We start from the raw sequence: 23,638 nt of genomic DNA, 5'->3' as shown, positions 1-23,638 counted from the left end.
GGCAAACATTTGACGGAAATAGCCAATCTGCAAGCTCACAATGCATTGCAACTGATTGTGAGCTTGCAGATCGTCTGTTTTCCGCAAGAAGATGTGGAAGAGCGGGACAAAAGTACAGTATGCGGCCTAGGAGGCCCCTGGGAGGTCAACAAAGTGTATAGGGTTTAAGTGGTTAATGAGCACTTCCAGACTTATTTGTCATAAAGATTGAGGTGACTCAATCACTTTAACATGTTCAGAAGTAGGACAATAGTATTTCAAGCAGCAGGATGTGCAGACAGACAGTGTCTGCTGTGCATACAGCTGATTGTCAGTCTGTCTTCTATCCAGTCTATCCAGACACTGGTTTAGGACCAGCTAGACATAATAGGGCCTCATTCTGCTCCTCATCTCACTGACAGTGTCTGTTTTTTTGGTCAGCATATGTGAATCTGGAAACGTTGCGGAAGAGACCCAGGGATGACCCAGAAACCGTTGCATCACTTCAACCCAGTGGATGGGCTTTGATACAGCTCATAAGTGAATACATGAGATCTAATAAGGGACTCGCACCTGGTCGCACTCATCTGACCAGCCACATCGTATACCTGCGACAACCGGCGTCAATAAAGTCTGTATAGATTTGGCTGAGAACAAATGGCCACAAACGTTTCAAATCAACTTTTGAGCGCCGTTAAAAGTAGTTCACTTCAGCGGAAACCAAAGTAACCACGCAACAGCATTGAACAGAACGTTCTGTTGTTTCTAATTGATCAAAGTCTCCAGCATCAAATATTTTCAGCAGATGGAATTTGCTTTAATACACGCACGCACGCGCACGCGCACGCACACACACACACACACACACACACACACACACACACACCATCCATCCATGAAAAGAAAAGGCATCCGGCAGGCAGCAGCAGAGCCATTCTGACCTGGCCAGTACCACCTCTTCAAAGGAGCCAGACCACCAGACCCACACAGAGACCTGTACCTATAGACCTTTCTATAAACACATTTCTAAATCCATGTAGGCACACTCCCTGGACAAGGAGCAAACCAATTCCTGTCATATATTTGCTCTGAGCTCAACCCAATTCAACAAGGAGGTATTGTTAGGAAACCATAACTCACGACACCCAATCCAGCCTTGCGGGTAATGCCTGCAGCTGACACTTTTAATATTACACATTACTTCAATCCCTTCAACTAGAATTTCCTAGACGTAGCTCAAGAAGGATATGTTTTTACTTATGTTCCCAGCCGACAGGTTGGTTCCTTTTCTTTTCCCCCTGCTGTGAACATGTTTTCTCATGCTGCCATCTCCTCATACAGCAGGCCGGTTCTGACACGGGGAGAGGGAATGAGATAGCCTTGGTTCTGTATTTCTCTGCATGTCTCGTGTCCTTGTGTAATGGCTTCCAACTCCCAGGCCAAGCCTGAGGCTTGGGTCCTGGGTGGGTGGGGAGGGGGGTTGGCTTGAGTTGGCACCTGGCCTGCCCTGAGGCTCGTGGTGTGGGGCTCACTCAGCTGAAGACACCAAAGTGAAACCTGGATGAGAGCCAAACTTTAAGAGGGTCCAGATGCTTGGACGGAGACCTTGCCTCTTCAGATGCTCTGCCTTGTTTAACATGGGCACGTTAGGCTGGACCTGTTAGTCTCTGGCAGATTTAAAGTATTTACCTCATTTGATTTGGCTAACTAAAGCTCCACGTTAAATGTCATTTACACCCTGGCCCTGGTATGCCTAACTTTAGCTGGGACTTGAGAAAAAGTGACAGAAGCCCCAGCAGTGGGCAAGAGCTAATTAGATCTAATTAGGAGGCTACAGTAGCCAATCAGCTTGTTGTGTAATGGGATTGGGTGAATTGACTGATTCCTTTGGATTGGAAGGGTAAACAGCCAAAGCTACTGCAGCTTGTGAAATTGTGTGTGTGTGTGTGTGTGTGTGTGTGTGTGTGTGTGTGTGTGTGTGTGTGTGTGTGTGTGTGTGTGTGTGTGTGTGTGTGTGTGTGTGTGTGCGTGCGTGCGTGCGTGCGTGCGTGCGTGCGTGCGTGCGTGTGCGACAGTGTGTGAAAGAGAAGAGAATGAGAGTGGCGTGTAGGTTTCCGATTGTGCGCTTGTAAAATTTAAAGATAACTCTCTAGAAAAGATGCTGATCATTATTTTTTATGTGATCAGGCACCAACCCTACACAAATCCAATGACTCAAGAGCCATTAGCCATTAGCAGCCTAGCTTCTCGGAGTTCAATTAATACTCCAGATTTTGCTGTATACTGGCATCACTCTTTAATTCTTAATAGCCCACGTAACAGTAAAAGAAAATGAAAACATGCCAAATGTCAAGCATGTTACAGATAAAAGCACGGTAACACTTGTAAACTGTAAAACATTCTGCCGAAATTGCACTTTTAAGAAGTGGCCAATTATTCATTTGTGCCCGGTATCTGCCATTCCGCGTTTAATCATCTGGCAGTAAGGATATCCAATATTGCTGTGGTCAAATAAAAAAAAGGAACAGTTACACCCATAATTAAGGGCTTGTGTCAAAAACAGAGCCAAATGCTAAGCACTGGTACTAGGATCTCTACATGAAAAGAGCAGGCACTGCCACATGACAAACATGACCACGGGGCAGCAGCACCCTGGGAAGAGTTTTCTTTCGTTACGGCGATTCTACTTGACGGGGTCGACATTAGCAGCCATTTGCTTTGTTATTTTACAGTCCAAACGCATAAGGTCTAATCTAAATCATACTGACTGTAAATGTTTCTTTTTCTGGTTCATTTACAAGTCCAGACAAGACAGTCCAAACTGTGTCGTGTGCTCTGCTGTATTGCTTCCAGACATCATGCCTTCACATGGACTTGTAGTACTACAGTATATGTGCAGCACATCCTTAAATGTATTGGTTTCGTGTCCTACTCGGGATTTGAACGTGGTTCTCCCACGTGAGAGGCAACATTTCTACCATGCAGCTAAGGTGCTATTTACACGAGGATGGTGTTCATATAAAACGTCAAAATAAAGTATCGTTTGCTGCTGTCATTTAGACGAGAACCGTGTGTTGGGTGAAAACGCAACGAAGTGAAACCGCCTCCCAGAGTGGAAAACTTTGAGAACGCCGTTTCCTATGGTCTCCATATAAACAGGCAAAACGGTGAATCCGCAAAACTTATGACATCATGGCTCACGTTGGCTCACAGCGCATATTATGTTTATTACATTGATGCAGAGCAATATCATTATGATATAATGGAGTTCCTGAACAAGCCTCCCTCCTCGCCTACAAAGTGATGCTCATCAGCGATGTTGAATGTAAAACCATGATGTAAATAAAAAGCCTTGTGATAGACGGCAGCCGCGGCAGCGTTTATTTAATAAATATATATCATCCCGTGGAGCGCCCAGAGCAGTGTTGCGCCGCTTGCGTCTTCTTCTTGTACGTGGGTGACCTGTCTATTTGGCAGCCCGTTATCGCCACCTAGCGACAGTATAGCATAATAGCACATTATATCATAACGTGTGCGTTCTCGTGTAAAGGGTAAGAAAAAATGAGAATGCAACGGGACTTTGACGTGTTATATGGAGATGGTCGCCGTCTAAAAGAGGCCTAAGAGGAAAGCCCTAATTGGCATGAGGATTTTTTTGCACTTATGAGCTTCAGGCAGTACTCTTTTTCAACCATTAGTCCTATCCAACACTAGGGTCAAAATTTCTCCATGGAAGAGTAGGGAGACAACCTAATTAACATAATCTACCGTATAGATTAGTCGCAAATAGGTTTAATTCATTTAAATAAGAGGCAGCATGCTGCTTCAAACACTACGTACTCATTGACTGGTGTCCCCCACGGGTCTATATTTGGTCCCCTCCTTTTTCCCCTCTACACCAAAACACTTCAGAAAATAGCTGATCAAGCTTGACATGTTGAGACATGTTTTGAGGTCTTAGGGCCGATTCATACTCATACAATTTTCAGTAGGACCGAAGAGCCGACTTTAGGACGGTACCCGCCCGCCCGAACCTCAAATGACGTCACATTGTAGGCTCTACAAAGCCGAACCGACTTTTATTCGGCTCTAAAATAGGAGTATGAATCGGTCCTTAGATCGGCTATTGAATGTTTGTCTGAATGTTTGTCTATTATGATATGCTCAGAATAGGGATTCTATGGTTCATGTGGTTAAGCCTAATTAATAATCCATTGTACGGCGGTGGCGCTTGCCAACAATTACTGGTCTACAAGCTAATTGAAGGTAATAAGACTTTTTGTCCGGCGAAACCCTTGTGCGATGGAGAATAAATTAAGCTTTGAAATGTGTTTTTCATAGCAAGAGAATGAAAGACTCCTTCAAAGGGCACAAATGTGTGTGATGGTGGTGTATTCTACTCACGCTTTATGCATCGGTTGGTCCCCGTCGCCACGGCCCACCCAGAGCAGCACTGCTGACCTCCGCAGACGTTAGGCCTGTGCACAGGAAGACTTGTTATATGACATGACATGACACAAGATAACAATTAACACAATAAATAACGCTTAAGGCAAGGATAGGCTGCAAATACGTCACCAGCTCATAAATTACAGAGCAATTAGTCTTGACTCTATGTCAAACCATCGCATTCCAAATAGAGATCCTTACTCTGGGAACGTTGTAGTTTCAGATCACGTGATTCAGCTATTGAAATAAATACTGCTGCTGATATGTGCCCATAATAAGCACTTGATTCAATAACGTATTCTGGGCAAAGCATGAAAATGGATGTGCACAATCGATGTGCACCTCTCTCTGTCTCTGTCTCTCTCTCTCTCTCTCTCTCTGTCTTTCTCCCTGTTACACAAGAGAGAAAACAAATAATACAGTTATCTGGGCCTGTGAGGGATAAAGGAAGACACATGGGACATGAAAAGCACCCTGCGTCTTCCATTAATCTCTGAGCAAATGAAGGATGACAAGGTTCAAGCAGCAATAACTGGATTCTTGGAATTCCTCGCATCCGCAAATGTAACCAGGGCCAATTTTCTGAGTGAAAAAGATGAAAAGGCAACTAGACCACAAGAGCAACTCTGTGGCGACGGTAAACCTCAAACTGGATAAGTGCTGGAATAAATCTAATGCCACTATCATCTTTTCAAGAGATATTACTGTAAATGAGTTCCTGACTCATTTGTACAGAAAAGAACGATAACAGCCGATGACTCGTTGACCCCGGTGTGACTAAGCCGGCGAGGAAAGTGTTAGTGAGGAGGAGCCACTGCGATGACTTTTAGGTCGTGCGGGACCCCTTAGGCGGGATCAAGTCATCATCAGTCAGAGATACACCGAGCCAAGATCTTGTCAAAACATCATCAGCCACTACTCCTCCTATTCCATCACATGACACATAATGGGAAACAGCAGTATATCTCTGTAGAGATTTTTTTTTTAAATACAGTAGGTCAAATGTTTTAGAGCATGACGAAAATAGATGGTTTACGCACAGTCATTTTACACTTGATTTATAGTTTCACTGTGTCGTGCGAAAATCTACCATCTCTAAGCTTACAACGCAGCACAGTCTGACGCGTTGTGAGCTTACACGGTAGATCTGTTATTTTAGCTCTGGCTACATTACAGTACAGTTATTTGTGGGTAGAGCAAAAAGTTATCAAACAAGAATATTATGATAGATCTCTCCAGTATTCATCTTTTATGCACCGGCATTTTTTGCACTGTTTTCTTTGCGATCTGGATAAGTCGAGGATTACTAATTCTGACAGGTGCACTAGAAAGCCAAGCGCAAGGTACAGTAAGTCCACTGAGTCAACTTGAGTGGAAGAGAGCATGGTGAACGTTAAACCGATCCCTCAGGGGATGGTAAATGAGTAAGTAGAGTGAGAATTCCGTAAGGAAATGTGTCATGGGAGAGCATTTTCTAACAAGAAGCCCGGTGATTCACTTCAGGCTAATGAATCACAGAGTGTTAAAAAACACAGTGCAAATAAAAGGTAATGTTCTTGCGGAGATTTATGTCATTCCACCTTAATATTCCTTTAGGCTCAAAAGCACCCATTCATTCAACCTTGGAACAGACTTTCTGGGGCAATGTCAAGCCGGACATGCAATAAAGCATGTTGGAGCTAATACTACAGCCGGTTATTTTCTTTATACGTTGAGTAGGTTCTTTAAATAGACGGCTCCTTAATTCAACCATGCATCAATGAAAGACAAAATACGGTCCTAATGTTGTTTTTAATGTTTGATGGAACGGGTCCCATTACGGTTACATGACACATTGTTGTGTCGGGTATTTCAGTGGAAAGCGTAAGCAATCCGTGGGCTCTGCTCAATTACATTTTCCATAAAAATCTCCATGCCAAACAAAAGGTACAGGGGAAGGAAGTGACGTGTGTTTGTGTTATTGAGGCTCAGCAGTGCATCAAAGCTACTTGGAGCGTGATTATGAAATGTTAGTGGTTGGAGAGGGAGTGGACTATGGACGTTCAATGAATTATCTAGTTTAATCTCTGCTTTAATATTATTTAAATAGCAACCAAAATATAATAAAAATCATGCTTTCCTCTTTCCAGAAACATGGTCATGGTCACTCACGATAACCCACAGACCTTGCTGGCAACAAAGAAATAAAATAAATTCTACCAAAGTCCGCCCTGCCAACCATCTATCACTAAAGCAAAGTGAGGAAGCAAGCAAATATACTGAAGTGTTTAGTCTCTCGTGGTCAGACCAACCAGCTTACATCATCAATTCTAGCGATGAATGTCAACATGTTCGGGTTTTGCCAGAGAAAATCTTAGGATAACCTCTGATTGGCTGGGCTGTGACGTAAGTCTGTGGTTGAACCATGATTGGTCTAAGGATGGTGAATGGTCATGGTTGATCAATTGATATGTCTGTCTGTTTTTTGTATTAGGGGGTTGTTGTCACGGAAACGGTCGGTGTTAACCACTTGAATCCCACCCTCCATAATCTGGGGGGAACATTAGCAAAAATAGCAGATCTACAAGCTCACAATGCATTACGTTGCGAATAATTCGGTCCAAGTACGGAGCCAGCACAGGTCCAGTTTGAAAAGTAGCACCACTTTTGAATAGTTGTGCAGTGTGCACCAGACATTGGCTAATCATCTGGCTACTGTGAGATAAGTATTGGGGTGATGACAGAAATGGATAATGGCAGAAATCTCCAAACCTCTGCAAATCACCCAACTATCTGGAAGGACAGATATCACTAAGAGTAAGAAGAAAAACTTGTCTTTTTGTATTTTGGGTGAACTGCCTCTTAAGGTCTTGCATGTGTATTTCAGATCCACACTCGCACAGATGGATAGCCAATTATCCTCATATCATTCACAAGGCGTTCCCTATATTGGCCATATAAATGTTGTTTCCCTAAGGTATAAAGCACAGTAATGACACACTAAAAAAGATATTTAATTTCAATGTGAAAGTCCCTGTAACCCAAGGTGAACCCATATGCGCCATGGCATCCACTCTGATTATGGTGTAAACACTTTGCTCTTCCGTGTGTAGCCTACCGTGCTTTGAGTTCAAGCAGGACTGGATGCACAAGGGTTCATTTAACTCAAAGAAAGAAGTTTTAAAATGGAAACAACTGAAGGCCTGTTCAGAGCATAAAACTAAGAACCCAAAAAAAGAAAAGCGCCAGGGATTAGCAGCATAGACAGAACCGTAGGAGGAACAGGTGTTTCTGATCACTAAGTGAATTTGCAAATGTGCATCAGCCAAGGCTCAGATAGAGAGCCACCGAGCACATGGCCATGGGCAGCACTAGGGATCCACAAAACTAGGGACAGTGGTGGACAGTAACAAAGTACATTTACTTGAGTATCTGTACTTTACTTGAATTTCACTCCACTATACATTTCAAACATAAATATGGTACTTTCACTTGCAGTTGAGTAATATTGACCAGGAGTATAATATACTAGACTACGTTGTCCACCAAAGCCATGGGCAGCACTGTGAACCCACAAAACTAGGACATGCACGCAGCACACACACACACACACACACACACACACACACACACACACACGCACACATACACACACACACACACACACAGAGAACAGATATAGCCTGAGGCATTCCTATACTGCAATTTAAATGTTCTTTAATGTGCAGTAGTGGGAGGAAATGGTAATGCAATGCTGTACCAGCTTCTGGGTTAAATGTAGTTCAAGTACTGTAGAGAACATTTGCCATGCGTTACGCTTAGAGCCCTAATTGTTTAACCTCAGCCATCCTCTCATGTCATGTCCTGCTGTGACCCTCAAGACAAAATACCTTTCTGCTCAGACAATTGTCCCAGTAGTGTCCAGTTGTGGGAGTATCTTGACTTTACTGGATGACACATTCTGAGTTCAGTGACTTGTTCAATATTTCCAATGTGGAGGATATGCTTTTGATAAAATATTGGACAGTATCACATTTTTTTGCTTTGCAGGAAGATGCTGGTTTTAGATCACAATACACAAATCATGCTGAAATAGCTGGTGGTCACTATTACAGTTTATGAATTGAGTACATAGATAGAGGACCACAATGGAAACAAGTCCTCAGGGCTTTTTGTGTTATCCTTTTAGCATTATTCATATAACGGTACCTCTGTAGCCTACTTTTTGCTAATGCAAACTGTTAGTATTCAATGAATCAATAACCACAGTGCACAGTAGCCTACACTGACTGTACTTTGATTGATTGATTGATTGATTGATTGATTGATTGATTGATTGATGTATTAACAGTTTGCAGAATTACAGTACATTTCAAGCACAAACTCAATACAAAGACTGTTAACTGTGAGTGGACGACCCAATTAAGGATTACACTTGTTTACAAGAGGGTCCACCTTGTTCAATTCACTGTACAACAGTTGTACAGTTATTATTTAATAATAATAATAATAATACTTTACCAATTTGTGTGACTCGAATGACTCAAAGACATTTGATTTAGGTGTATATAGACAGTACATCTCTTACCCAACAAGACGCCTTGAGTTGGTTTTGGCGCTCTGTCTCGTATTGATCCTGGCTCTGCGCTGCTGTGAGGAGCGAGGGGTGCCTGCTTGTCTTGCGGTGCGGGGCGCACCGCCATGCCGTGGCACAGTAGCACTGGGAGCAGGGACTGCCTTGATTGGAGTCGCGTGTCTGCTCTCTCGTTGAGTGGATGATGTGTCCCTGGGAAGAGGCACCGGAGCGGAGCCGTTGCCCAAAGCCTCGGGCGAACCTCCATTGGACAGTCCGGAGGATAAAGTGTCTTCTGTCGGTCCTTTTGACGAGTGACCTCTTGTTGTCCTCGCTTGGGACTGCTGTAGTAGGGCGCCTGCACCCTCTTTCCGACCACCTGTTGTCGAATCCTCTTGACAGCGACACATTTGGACCAGTGCGACGGTCAAAATCATTAAAAATCCAATCCCCACGCGGTCCATTTTGGACATAACGATGTTTTGAAACTACCGCGCGCAAAAGGACCGATCACGTTACCGTCTGACCGAGAGGCGCTCGAATGATGTGCAAATAAAAACAGACACTACGCGAAGTCAACAACACCGCATCACCTCTCCCAAGAATGCAGAACGCCTGCGGATTCCGGAACTCTTCATAATGCCCAGGTATGCTTTGCGCAGGACTTGATCTTGTTTAGCCTTAAATTTACTTGATAAAAATGTAAAGCTATAATTGCAACTGCACTCAAAAAAATGAAAGAATGTGTGAGCGCCCCTGTCCTAGACAAAAAATGCGGTATTATTGTTTAATGTTTTAAGACAAATGTTACTCCATTTGTTTCAGTTGATGTTCAAGTTATAAGAGCGCACAGAGCAGCGCAGTGGCTCCAGGGCTGCTGAAGCTGAACTCCTACTCGAAGTGAGAGAAGCGGAGTTTGAATCCTGCTCCCATGCCTGTTGTGACCACCTCCTTGGATCTGAAGTCACCGGGAATTTTTTTAGGGATTGCATGCGCTTTACAAGAAGAAACTCCCCCCTCGTCGGTCGTATTGTTGCCTGTTACTTACTGCGCAGCTCCGTCCACGTGCCCACGCGTACTTTCTCTGCCAAATTACATCATGACACAATATGTGCCTCTTCGGCGATTTTACGCGTGCACGATTGGAACTCTCGTATGCCACTGCATAAAGGCGCGCATGTTACGCTCGGTTTGGTTATTGGCAAATTGATAGGCTACTTACCGCTATCATAAAATTAGGCTACCACTTCCAGATGCGAGTCCGCAAGAGTGACCTTTAGAGCCTGGGGGAGATATTTAGGTCATTACAATCTGTTGCATGACGGTTGTAATTAATTAGGCTACATCAAGCGCGCTACTGTCTGCTGGCTTAAAATACGTTTTTCCTTGCATAAATTGTAGGTATATCAGCATAATGCATGCTTATTTCTTTGGCTATTTAGCGATCTTAGGTTACGTCCCACTAGAAAAATATTACAAAATATCTATAGTATAGTAGGCCTATACTAGGAAAATACAATAAATCCCTTTATGCAAGCTAATATTTGAACTAATAAAGAAATAAAACACTGGAGAACGGAGAAGGGAGCTCAGGTTTATAGTACTTCACTGGTCAAAGCCAGAACTGACACACATCAATCAAGGCTATACAATGCAGCTGCGCAGGACCTAAGAGCACCTAGCACAAGGCAGAGTGGTCTGCCACATAAAGTAGTCCCTGGATAAGCAATACACGACAGATATGATTTTGAGTGAGACATATTCTATGGGAAGCTCATGGTTAATACTTAATCTGAGTGGTGGAAAACTGGTAGAGGGTTATATAACCAATCCCATTCATCTTCCCTTCTCATCCATGCTGCATCATCACTTTCCCCCTGCCCGCCTGCCTGCCTGTCTGGAAACAACACATTTCTTCTCTCCCATACGATCTTAAACAACCCCAAAAAAGGGTTGGCTTCCTCCACTCATTCAACCCGCAAAGATGCACTCATCTCTCTCATGAGAGGTCCGTCCATGCCAGGCCCGTTACCGCTCTACTGTACCGCTGTCCAAGACACACAGCAGGAGCGGATAGGAAGACTAGTGGTTCTTCTCTCTCTGCCTGCCTGGCCGGCCCATTCAGTCTGTTTCCAAGTGCGACATGCTCCCCTCCCCTCTCAACAGCCAAGACTCAGGACAGATGAGGAGAGGTATAGGAAGTCATCATAATACTGCCATGTACTTACAATAGAGGTCTTTGATGATGCAGTTATCATCTAGGTGCGGTGACCTTCCTCTGTGGGGAGGAGTATTCTGTTCAACCCAATACGGAATACGCTATTGATGCTCCCCCCCCCTGCCTTACATACCATTGGTTCTCCAAAGGAAACACAGACAGTCTGTGTGGAGACTGAGGCTGTGTACTGCATGGGCTGATTACAACTCATCCTCCAGCCATGATAAATCTAATTAGAGACTGAGGCTACAGTTGTCTCATGACCATCCAACAGACTCATTTCAGCCCTCAGGCAGGTTGCCCCCCCCCCCCCCACACACACACACACACACACACACACACACACACACACACACACACACACAGACAGACAGACAGACACACACACACACACACACACACACACACACACACACACACACACACACAGCAATGGTAGCCAGTTGACTCGTGTCCTCAAGGGTGACCCTGTCCTCAAGGGTGACACACTGACAGTCTGACACTGCTGATTCGAGGTTGTTATCTGCACAATGACCTGGAATTAGTAAGCACACTGGCTTCAGCTCAAGTGTTGTTGTGCTGCCTGCTACCGTCTCTGCCATTCTCCAGGAGAGGGAGCAGTGTGTGGGATGAGAGAGTCTGTTTACAAGTGTTACAAGTGTGTGTGTGTGTGTGTGTGTGTGTGTGTGTGTGTGTGTGTGTGTGTGTGTGTGTGTGTGTGTGTGTGTGTGTGTGTGTGTGTGTGTGTGTGTGTGTGTGTGTGTGTGTGTGTGTGTGTGTGTGTGTGTGTGTGTGTGTGTGTGTGTGTGTGTGTGTGTGCGTGCGTGCGTGCGTGCGTGCGTGCTGTGTGTGTGTAGAATCTCTGCAGAGCATATATCCATGTTTTGAAAGTGGGCCTTAACATAGCCCAATTTGACACAATTTGCAGCATCTGGGGCCACTCTGGGATGAATACCAGGAGAATGTCTCTGGCTACATCTGACGCTTTTACACAAAGAGTCCTTTGAAAACTCTGGCCTGACAACTGAGCCACTCCTGTAATCTTTTAAATGCAGAACAGAATTCTAACTGTATTACACAACACAGTTGTACTACACAGTGTTATCTATAAGAATATCCACGTTCTGGAATGACAGTGATGCAAATATTCAGTGTGTGCCCGTGAGAGTTTGTGCGGGAGTGAGTGTATGTGTGTCCCCCTGTGTGTCCGTGTGTGTGTGTGTGTGTGTCCGTGTGTGTCCATGTGTGTGTGTGTGTGTGTGTGTGTGTGTGTGTGTGTGTGTGTGTAATCGAGAGGAAGTTCAAGGTAGGTATAGGTCTACAAAGTACAGTATGTTGGCCCCAAAGTAGGCCAGCATAACTTTTATTGTGAATTACACATTCACCTTGGCCGGTTGTGTTGTGTGACGTGATCATGGAGTATTTCTGACCCCTAATTAATTCCACCATGGGAACCAAAATCTGATGGTTTCCCGGTCGGTGCAGATGTCCAGAGGTTGAAAGTACCAACTGACTGTACCACCTTGGCATCAAGGTTCGGGTGTGCCCGTCATGAAGCCAAATGGCACCTAGGGCCCTCGTTATAGAAAACTATGAACTCTGCGCCCCAGCTCCAGAATTCCTATACCTGATTTATACTTGCGGTTGCGCACCGTGTGCGCACCGACAATAGCAGATCTATAAGCTCACATCGCATTGCATTGCGATGCGCTGTGAGCTTGTTCATCTGTAATTTCCGGCACGCAACACCACCATGCAACTAAGTATGAAATCAGCCTTTGTGACTCAATGGAGAGAACCAATGAGAAATGTCAATCTGTTAGTTAGCTGGCTACCTTCTTGCCATTTGTATTGCTGCTGTTAGCTCAGTTTCCCTGCAGCTTTGGCCCAGCAGCTAACATAACACTGATATTGTTCAGACTGGGCAGCAGCGGGAAGCTGGGGAAATAGAAGATGGAATACAAAACATATCGACTCCTAAAGCTCAGTTCAGCACTTTGTTTCAGCCCAAACCTGGCCTGCTATGTGTTTCATTTAAGCAGTCATTTAATTTATCTTGTGTTCCCCCACTGCTATGTGTTTTTATTAATGTATAGGCGTTTCATTTATCTTTTGTTCCTCCATTCAACATGACAGTATATACCCAGAGCGGGTATTACGGAAGACTTCCAGAAGATTAAACAGTGTGCAAAAAACAGTCTTTCATGCAGCAAGGGGAAACAGTTGAAGATAGAATAGGATAAATGTAATGTGCTTAAGCCAACGACTGGAGGGTCTTTCCCAGCTTGTATGAATGAGGCGCTGTCAGCTCAATGTAACAGAAGTAGGTCACATGGTGTTATTTAAGACAGGCACTTTCACAGCCCTTTCACGACATTCATACTAGATTTTCTTTTTTTATGTGTGTGTGGTGTTCTTCATATAGGCCACATTTTGGGACACCTTTTAACATCAAATTAGTTAATTGAGGATAATCTGTCAAATTGGGAACAAAACCTGTCCCCAATTTGAATTTACTGCACTTTTATAAGGTTAGGGTTAGGCATGTATGTATCCATTGGGTTTAAGGTTAGGTCAGTTAGATCAGTTATAGTTAAGGTTAGGGTAAGACTATATGGAATGAGAGAGAGTGTGTGTGTGTGTGTGTGTGTGTGTGTGTGTGTGTGTGTGTGTGTGTGTGTGTGTGTGTGTGTGTGTGTGTGTGTGTGTGTGTGTGTGTGTGTGTGTGTGTGTGTGTGTGTGTGTGTGTGCGTTCGTGTGTGCGCCCCTATGTCTGCCTGTGCTGTGTGTGTATTTGTATGAATTTGAAAACTGCATGACAGGCTGGTATGTAATGTTGGATGCAAAGTGGAAAAATATATCAACTCTCAGAGGAAGAGCAGGAGTCCAGTAACACTTGAAAGTTACATAGACTTCAGAAACATTGGCAATGTCATGTATAGCTCTCTGGCAACGCACCCGCCCTGCATTACTTCACAGATGAATGATCGATACATTCTTCCATGGGTGTAAGTAAGTCGTGTAAGGTTAACGGAGGCTTTGTGTTCCCTGCTCAAATATGGGATGACATAACCGAGAAGAAAACATTACAGAGAATTGTTATCAAGATCAGATTATGGCTCTGGCTTCAGATCTCTGCCCCAAATCACCCCCTCAACTGTGCCAGAAGACAAGTGTTTTTGGCTTGGCTACAAACCGCATATACAGCAAGGTCTGTGATATGCATGACTCCTGGCAGCGGCACTTCCATCCAGGTGCCAGATGCAGTGGGTGATGTAAGGCATCTAGTCATCTGGTTCTGCAGAAACAAAAGCACTCGATTCATGTCCCTAAGGTTGATTATTTCAGGCTTTATGAGTCACTGATGTTGGGTATATACAGTACCTCACTATGGTTTAGGTTTGATGTGGTTGAGATGACTTGATCAGGGCTATATGTTTTATAGGCATAGCTCAGAGGTTTTGTTGTTTTGCTATTGCTGTGATCGGGCCGGGCTTACCATCAGAGGCTCAGAGTAGGGCTGGCCAATATTATTTTGATGACATGTGTAACAGATCTGGGATGGAGTAAGACCCCTCGTGTATATGTTTTGTTGATGTTATTGTTGATTGTTGTATGATTGTTTTCCGTCGTTGTTTGTGCTTTGTGCCAGAGGACCCCCTCGAACACGAGTTGCTGCAATTGAAAAATAAATAAATATATATATATATATATACCGGTATATATATATTGATATATCGCCTGGAATTATTATTATTGTGATATGGCATTAAGTGTTGTCTTTTCCTGGTTTTAATCACCCTATCTTATACTTTTAAAACATTTTGGACATACCTCTGAAGTCATGAACTTCTGCATTGGTCCCCCCATGGAGCTCTTGGGTTCTGACTATCATCAATACACGTTGGTTCCTCTGCATGGTTCCTGAGGGCCTGGCAGGAGAAAAGAATGAAACATCCATAGAGGTTTAAAGGCTAAATGAATCACACCATTAGACGCAACTTTTAAAGCTACAATCCGGGAATTTTAAGCAATCTGAATGGAAGAGTAAATGTGCAGTGGTTGGAGGTGCATGGTCTCTCCCTAATATTCAGGAAACATGGTTGACAATGTGAATAAAGTAATTTCAAGCAGACTGATGGGCTGCCATCTTTGTTGTATAGTTAGGAAGGACATCGTTGCAATTAGACTGAGACAATGACATTAAAACCTAGGGATTGCAGCTTTAATAATGTGGAACACAGAGATCTGGAACATTAACAGGGTCTTCTTTGGGGTTTGATATCTTCCTCCATCTTGAAGTTATGATCTCTAACACAGCTATTTGGAATGTGATCAGTGCAGCTGCCTCTCGTTAGCATAAATCACCAGCATCCCCTCGTTCCTCTCCTCCTCGTTCACTGAGGGTAAAGCCTGTTTGGACCATTGGGGAAACTGTTCAAAGAGTTGGATGTGCGACATCACATCAGACCTACATCAACTTGAGGGAGGGAGATTCCTGTGGATTTATCGCAGCCCATGTCTTGAGTTTATTACATAAATGCTACTTTATCCATGGCAACCTAGGTGGCCTGTTGAAATACACACAGGCAAATATTTTTATTATGTCTGTTTAGACAATCTACTGTGTGTGAACGGGCTCTGAAGTCACCTCCTCAACGTTTGTTGGTGCCGTCTCTTGAAGTTTGATTTAGACCTGTACGTCCCTTTATGAACAATGCACAGCATGATGTCATGTATGATAAATGCCACTGGAGCACATTCAAAGGGCGGGTCATGCTGGCAGCCAATTAAGGCAAATAAGATTCTGCCATAACTTTCCCGAAAGTATACATTTTCCAGTGCAAAGAGGCCTTTCGTTCATTAGCCTGACTTGCCCTGAAACATTCAAATTCACATGGACTCATGACACTGCGTAAATCAGCAGAGAGCTGACAGTAACTGGTAAATAAGGAGGCGTGGGGGGGAGGAGATGGTGCCCTCTGACTGCAACATGCCTTCTTGTGAAGTCTGAACACTTAATTTATGCTTCGTCGTATCACAGTGTCGCATAATTCCTAATATATGCTCTGTCACACGACATAGTATAAATCGGGCTTCAGTGGCAGTCATCATGTTTTCATTGGCTGCAGCCTGAATGCTCACTGGAGGAAAGCCGGGGTGGGATGGATGAAAGCAAGTGATAAATGATCCCGGACTTTTTTTCCCAGAGCGCTCTTCCTTGTCCCCACTTCTAGTACCCACACTGCACTCTTCCTCTCCCCTCCCTCCATTCTGTTCAGTCCCTGACCTGCTGCTCTGCATGCTTACTCTAGAAAGGGACTGTGTAACTTAAGTCTTGGGTTGTAACTGTCTGGATGTGAGGAAGTTGCAGGGTAAATTGTGTTTATATATCATACTTTACGACATAACGTTTCACATTTGTGGCACGCCCCTATGGACAGTGAAAGTGCTTTTGGGGTGCTCTAGAGGCCAACACCCCCCCCCCTCCCACACACACACACACACACACACACACACACACACACATATAATCTCCGCCTCCAGGCTTTCCAACCTGGTGGTGGTGGGAAGTGGCCCTGGCCTACAGCATGTGATGTGATATGGTCTCCTCTGTGCTACCTCTGTGACTTGGTTGCCAGTTCATATGAACCACAGCTCCTTGTCTCAGTATACGTCTCTTGTCTTCTTGCACGTATGAACTATGAACAACTTTCAAGTTGCTCGGACCTTGTAGATTGATAATTATTTGCGTGGCACGGAACGACAAAGTATAACATAGGGCTTAAGGGGCTAAGTGTGTTCTGTTGCTGTCCATTTGTCTGAGAGGGTGAGTCTTGGGCTTCACAACATCACTCTGCGTTCACGTTGTTCCATGGCGTCTCCATCAACCAACCGTGGAAAATCAAGGTCAAGCTTTTTCCACATTAGCCGCTTTACAACCCAGGAGAATCAAAATGGATATTAACGTGTGCACGCACGCACGCGCACACACACACACACACACACACACACACACACACACACACACACACACACACACACACACACACACACATCTCCCAACAAAGCAGTGTCTGCTAATAGTAAACGCTGGCTTTATTCTGCATTGTTTCATAAACACTTTACTTCACAACTGTCAGCATGAATGACACAAACAACGGGGGATGGAATCATTTAAAATGGGGGGGAAATGTGAGACAGACATCGTACAGTTCATGCCAACTGTGTGGCAGCGTAATTCAAAGGACTTTCCTTTAGTTTACGACGTTCTGGTGTGTGCATTGTCTAAACAAGCAACTATGTTAGTGAATGGCAAAAGGATGTAATTAAATTAGTTTTAAATCTGTTCTCCAGTGTTTTGTCATCAACCAAAACTATGCGCTCTTAATTCCATTCCTGGGGTTTGAGCTATTTTCCTCTTTTTTCCATGTAATCTTTAAGAATGTCAGGCAGACCAAAAGAGATCTTATGCTAGGCAGTGAGAGTTATATTCTCTTCATTTAATTACTTGATCATCTCCAGAAGGGCCCTCTATATGGCCCTCTATATTTCACGCAGCCCTCCTTATGGAAGAGAAAACATGGATGTCAAAGTGTTGTAAACAACCCCCCTGGAATCTCAACATACTATCTATAACACTGTCGGCCATAAATCACCCCTATGGAAGCATTGTTTTATTGGAACCCTCTGTAATAATTTCTTGGTTTTCGAGAACAAACAGTTGTGGCGCTGTGGCAAAAAGGCACAAACGCAAATTACAGTTTACTCTTCCGACTCGGACCCCGGCTGTCAGCAATTCAGTCAGTAATTGTGATCTACTGAGGCTGAAAACATGTGCTTCATAATCAATCATAGTCTGTTCGTTCCCGCTGCTCTTTTCACTCTCTCAGGCCTAATTTATCCTCTGTCGTACAGTGGTACCAGTTGCCTTGCCTGAGCCTGACTGAGAGTGTAGTGTAGAGGCCTCTGGACATGGGAAAAGGGGAGGGGGCGTGGAGGGGATTTGCCAAAAATGTCAGTTGTTTTGATATTAGACTGCAGCCGGCTGAGTAATGCACGTTAAGGTCTGTTTACCTTTGCTGCTGGGAATGGATGAGGCACACACCACATGTGGGTGGTTGACTCATTGATGACAAGTGCCTTCCTCACAGCCTCCGACAGCACATCAATTAGGTATGGTGTTGGGGCCTGGTCATGCTAACTAGTAGCTCTGTTTTTACAACGGTGTTCTCTCCACTCACGCCGTTAATCTTTCATGTAGTGATCGTGTTTGATGCATCACTTGCCAATCATTTAAAAACAGCATGTTTTCCATGTTATTTTTTATATGCACTTGATGTTTATTGGACGAGCATCATGCTTGGCCAGCTGGGTGTAATGGGTGCGATAATCGCGGGCTCTCTTCAGTAACAATTATGTCAATGAGAAATCTTCTTCACTGCCTCCAATTAACAATGAAGGTCAAGTGCCAAAAAGGTATGATACGATTCAGCCCCCCTGCATGAGGTCTATTTCAACTGAATAGTTTCCTATTAAGCATGATAAATTTGTTATTTTTCCTTTTCATAACCCATTTAGTCAGAGCTAGCTGTTGACCCGCTGTGTTCAGAGCTTTTTAGCCGGGAAAAATGGGATGACAAAACAATTAGCCAAGATAACATCAAAGTGTTTTCTGTCACAAGCCCCCAGTAATTATCAGTCAGCAGAGCAGCAGAAGGGCTGACCCCTCTAGCATTGAGGTCAATAGGGTGAACATCAACGACGGCATCACAAAGGCAGAGCCTCTGTCGAGTGTTGACGACAATCAATGAAACGTTGTTCTGGTGGGGGTCCATGGAGTAGACCGCCATAGAAGTAAAAGAATGGATGTATGAGAGCTGGGGAGGAAGCCTCACTTGCTGGGATGACCTGTACGCACAGAGGCCCCGCGGGCAGGCAGACGACAAGACCTCCAACAGATGTCAGAGAGAGAGAAAAACCGTTCCATTCATGATGGCACATTTATGGAATCTCTTTGAACCTCATCCCAGTCTACAGTCTGATGCTACAGGCTTTTAAGATGTTGAGAAGACCCCACAATGTTGTTTACAGCTCGCCCTGACATTGCGTGTTGTATGTCAAGGTAAATAAAACGAATGATGTGCGATTTCTGTGATGGAAGTGACAAAGTGCTCTAGGGACTTCTGTGTCAGCTAAATGGACTTACCTTCCAGTTCAGTGTGGTTTGATTTGTTAATTTTACTGGACGTTCTGGAACTGCAACAACAGTTAAACACATAAAAAATGTATTATTAGGACACGTTTCTGTCCAGCCTGCATCATTCACAATTCAGGTATTCATGTATTGGCTTCCTCGTTGACTGACAGACAAATACTATAACTGGATATAAACAGGATAATAAGTAACATAATCACATAAACACAAATTCCTTTTATACAAAATAACAAAAATACATGACACTAAATAGTTCTGTTGGTTCTAATAGTACTATTACAGTGGCGGGTTGGGATTATTCCATTAATAATGTCATAGAGTCACACAGTAGGAGGACCTGGGGCCTATGCAGTCACTATTAGCTTAATAGCTTTAGCTGCTAAGCTAAACTGCGAAGCTATTGCATTACTACACCAAAACAAACATTGTGGAGACAAACGGCCGCCATCAAAATACCCCCTGGTTATATGCTACATCATGTGTCTAAGTTTAGCCACTTTATGATATCTCACCTGCAACAAGACAATTAAACACAAACAACAATGACACGTCTCTGTCCAGCCAGCCTGCATCATTCACAATACAGGCTTACAGACTTGGCTTCCTTACTGACAGAATCCTGTAACACTCACTGGAGTGTAATGCCCCCTTGTGGCGCAGTGGCACTATAGCTCTAGTATGTGTTGTCTTTGGCAGGCAAGGAACACAGTGACAATTTTAGTAGAAACGACTAACATTACATGATAGAACAAATAATTTCATAAAATTAAATACACTTTAATGCATGAACTTTGTCTTTTTAACTATTTAATTTGTAATCACATGAATTCTACTATGAACTTGAGTAGAAATTAATGATTTCATTATATCCTAATCCTACATGTACGTGCACGTACACACGTACACGTGCACGTACACACGTACACATGCACGCAGACACACACACACCACACACACACACAGCAGTCTGAGTCTGTGTACATCCAATGGGCTGAAGTCATGGCATCAGGAACCCTGTGAGCCCATTAGGGAGTTGTCCCTCCCATTCTCCCCGGGACACAGCAGTGAGGGATTAAATCATAATTCGAGGGAAAGGAAATGTGGATGACAATGACAAACCACAAATAAAAACACCCCCTCGACCCATTACAACTTTCCTGTTTCCATCAGCTCACAGACTTTCTCTATAAAAGACAGAGCGAAAGCCGACCGCAATATTTACACTGTGGACGTCTTGTTAACATTCCAGTTGAACGTGATGTAAAAGCATTCATATGACTCTGACCGGCCTTTCGCAGTGTACAGCTACAGTTGTGTAGTCCAGCGCGCCGTAGGGAGCAGGAAGAGGGGCCCCCATGCGCCCAGGGCCCGTCTCCTGTGCAGCACCGAACACTCAGCAGGCTTCAAGGGCGAACGGTCATTAGAGAGTCGAGTTTTAATAAGCCTGCAGACTGACATGCCGCTCAAGTGCCAAAAGATGTGAGTTTACGTATGCCACTGATGCAGCGTGACATCACATCATGAGTGAAAGACGCCACATGACCCCTCGGTCACCCAAAACTAAAGTAGCAGATCTCTGAGGTCAAGGAATAGAGTTGTTGCGCGTCTTGCCCTAAAATACTTCATCAATGACTATGGTGTCATCACATTTATGGATGGACCCCAATGGTCATGTGATTAGTAGATTCCAGGTGGTGGCCGTGGGGGAAGGGGATCTAATGGCGCTTTTGCACTGCAGCTCAAACCAACTGTACTTGCCTTTTTTGTTTTGGGGAACAGTAGGCCTACCTACTTTTTTGTATCACCTCTGTTAAAAATTCAAGTAAGTTGAGGCAATACTGCAGACTATTGATTGGTCAGAGTCTCAGAGAGAACTAGAAAAAGTGCCTTTCTGGGCACAGGTCTCCACCAGGAGGATAGGAGTGTGTGTGATGTTTGGCCAAATGTTTAGGAGTAATATAAACATGTTTTGTGTGTGTGTGTGTGTGTGTGTGTGTGTGTGTGTGTGTGTGTGTGTGTGTGTGTGTGTGTGTGTGTGTGTGTGTGTGTGTGTGTGTGTGTGTGTGTGTGACGTGACTTGGCCTGTTGTAGCGCCACCATGAGGCTGATTTGAAAACTGTGGCATTGTGGCATTTCTTCCTCAGCCTAGTGGGAATATGCGTACACAGTTTCACCGCAATCGGACGCTGCATTGAGGAGTTGTGGCGATTTGTCCAGAGCGAGTACAAAGGCTACCCCTGAAAAGTTTATAAGCCAATCGTAGCCAATCAGGATGGATTATGAGAAATCCAACAAACCTGTCTTGATCACATGACTATGGAGAGCATGTGTACCGATTTGTGTGAAATTTGGATATCTGAAGGAGTAATATTAGAAAATGTGTTTTACATAAAACACGGCCTCCTGGTAGCGCTATAAAGAGCAGATGTGATCAATTCCAGGCAGAGGTGTTTCCTTGGCGTGCATACAAAGTTTTAGACAGATCCATGCAGTTAGAGGTAAAAACACTAATCGGCCAGTTATAGCGCCACCATGAGGCTGAGTTGAATATGTTCAAGTGGCATTTCTTCCTCAGCCTAGTGGGAATGTGCGTGCACAATTTCACGGAAATCACACGATGTGTTCATGATTTGTGGCATTTTGTGTGAAACGGAGCACTCCTGCGAACTTTGGAAGCCAATCTTAGCCAATCAGGATGGAGTCTGAAAAATCTGAAAGACCCATTTCGTTGAATGGCTCTGTGTACCAATTTGAGTGATGTTTGAAGAAAATCTGTAGGTGTACTGTCCAATTATTATTTTTGCACAAAGCGGCCTCCTGGTGGCGCTATAAGAGGCCAATGTGAAAACCTTGGGGCAGCGGTTCAGCTGTGGCATTCAGGGAGTGTGAGCAGAATATGACTGCCAACGTATCAAGCCAACGGTGCCGGAGATTAGCTGTCCACAGACGGACGGACGGACACACACACGGACGGACACACACACACACACACACACACACACACACACACACACACACACACACACGCACACACACACACGCACACACACACTCACACACACACACACACACTCACACACACGGACGGACGGAGTGCAAAACATACTCTCTCCACATGCCTTCGGCCTGGTGGAGACATAAATTATGTATAGCATTCCAAGGGACTCCCTATACTGCATGCACAGTCTGCGAGCTACTATTATTGTAAATGTGAAATTGCTGCTTGGGCCATTTCGCTGATAATATAATCAAAAACAGTTTTGTTGGACTGTAGAGGTGAAATATATAATATTTTCTGAAAGCATTTATCTTTGGCATTGATTAGGTCTCTAGGGCTGGACATCGCTATGACGAAGTTAAACGAGTAGAGTCGAGTAGAGTCAAGCTGGTATCAATACCATGCAGTCGAAAAGGATAAATAGAGAAGTACCTTTACCCAGTCTCACACATTCACACCAGATGTGTCCCTGCACCATAACCTCCACCCTACTGAAGGAATACTTTGAATAGCTTTGAAAACTGTACAACACATTGTGCTATGGGGGAATGAATGCTGTATATATTCAAGCAATTTCACCATGTAATACAGTGTAATGTATGACTGCTTGCTACTGTTGCTGACATGAAACTGTAGTTTTGTTGCATGTCCAATCTTGAACTTCCATTGCTATTTTTAACCATGCATCTTCTATATATCAGGCACCTTTTATATATTTTATACTGCTCATATTGACATATCTGACCAGTTTTTCTGTTGTTTTTTTCCCCTCTATTAACCGTAACGTGACGTGTGACGTGACAATAAAGTTCAATTGAGTTGAATTATTGATTGTAAGTTACAAAGTCTGTGAAACGATCCACTCAAATCACAATGGAGGTTATACTAGGAACTTTAGGAATGTTAACAACTTTACTTTAATTTAATTTGGCCTACGGGAATAGGGGTCTTTATAAATACTTATCCAATAACAGTTTCACAAGAATATTGTTGGTGTAACTAAGAAATGCTTAATATGTTCCAGACCATTTATTTTCTTTTTTTACATACATATATTTTAAACTATGACCCAACTTTCCAGATCAAACGTTTGACTTCCACTTCACCAGGCCGAAGGTGCTTCTGTTTCACGACATCATGCACAGCAGCATTAACTGTGATATTGAGTGGACAGACATTAAGTACATAAGTAAGTAGCCTTGCCAAGCCATGAGGCCCATAGGC

General features: G+C 43.9%; 1 protein-coding gene across 2 annotated transcripts in view; it reads right to left on the bottom strand.

Annotated features, from left to right (window-relative positions):
* The window catches only part of LOC310878371 (latent-transforming growth factor beta-binding protein 2-like), a 132,641-nt gene extending 122,722 nt beyond the window's left edge, over positions 1–9,919 (bottom strand). For both annotated transcript variants that reach the window (XM_083792682.1, XM_083792683.1), the window contains exons 1-2: positions 8,996–9,919; positions 4,384–4,457 (exon numbers count right to left, since the gene is read on the bottom strand). In XM_083792682.1, the coding sequence (XP_083648808.1) occupies positions 4,384–4,457; positions 8,996–9,453 (532 nt within the window). In that variant the 5' untranslated portion in view covers positions 9,454–9,919. The remainder of the gene's footprint in view (positions 1–4,383; positions 4,458–8,995) is intronic.
* Between the last annotated feature and the right edge of the window lie 13,719 nt (positions 9,920–23,638).

This window comes from Protomyctophum parallelum (genome assembly GCF_964188405.1).
Source record: "Protomyctophum parallelum genome assembly, chromosome: 20".
Taxonomy (NCBI): domain Eukaryota; kingdom Metazoa; phylum Chordata; class Actinopteri; order Myctophiformes; family Myctophidae; genus Protomyctophum; species Protomyctophum parallelum.
The sequence above is the reverse complement of the archived record's forward strand: the minus strand, read 5'-3'. Positions and strand labels throughout refer to the sequence as shown.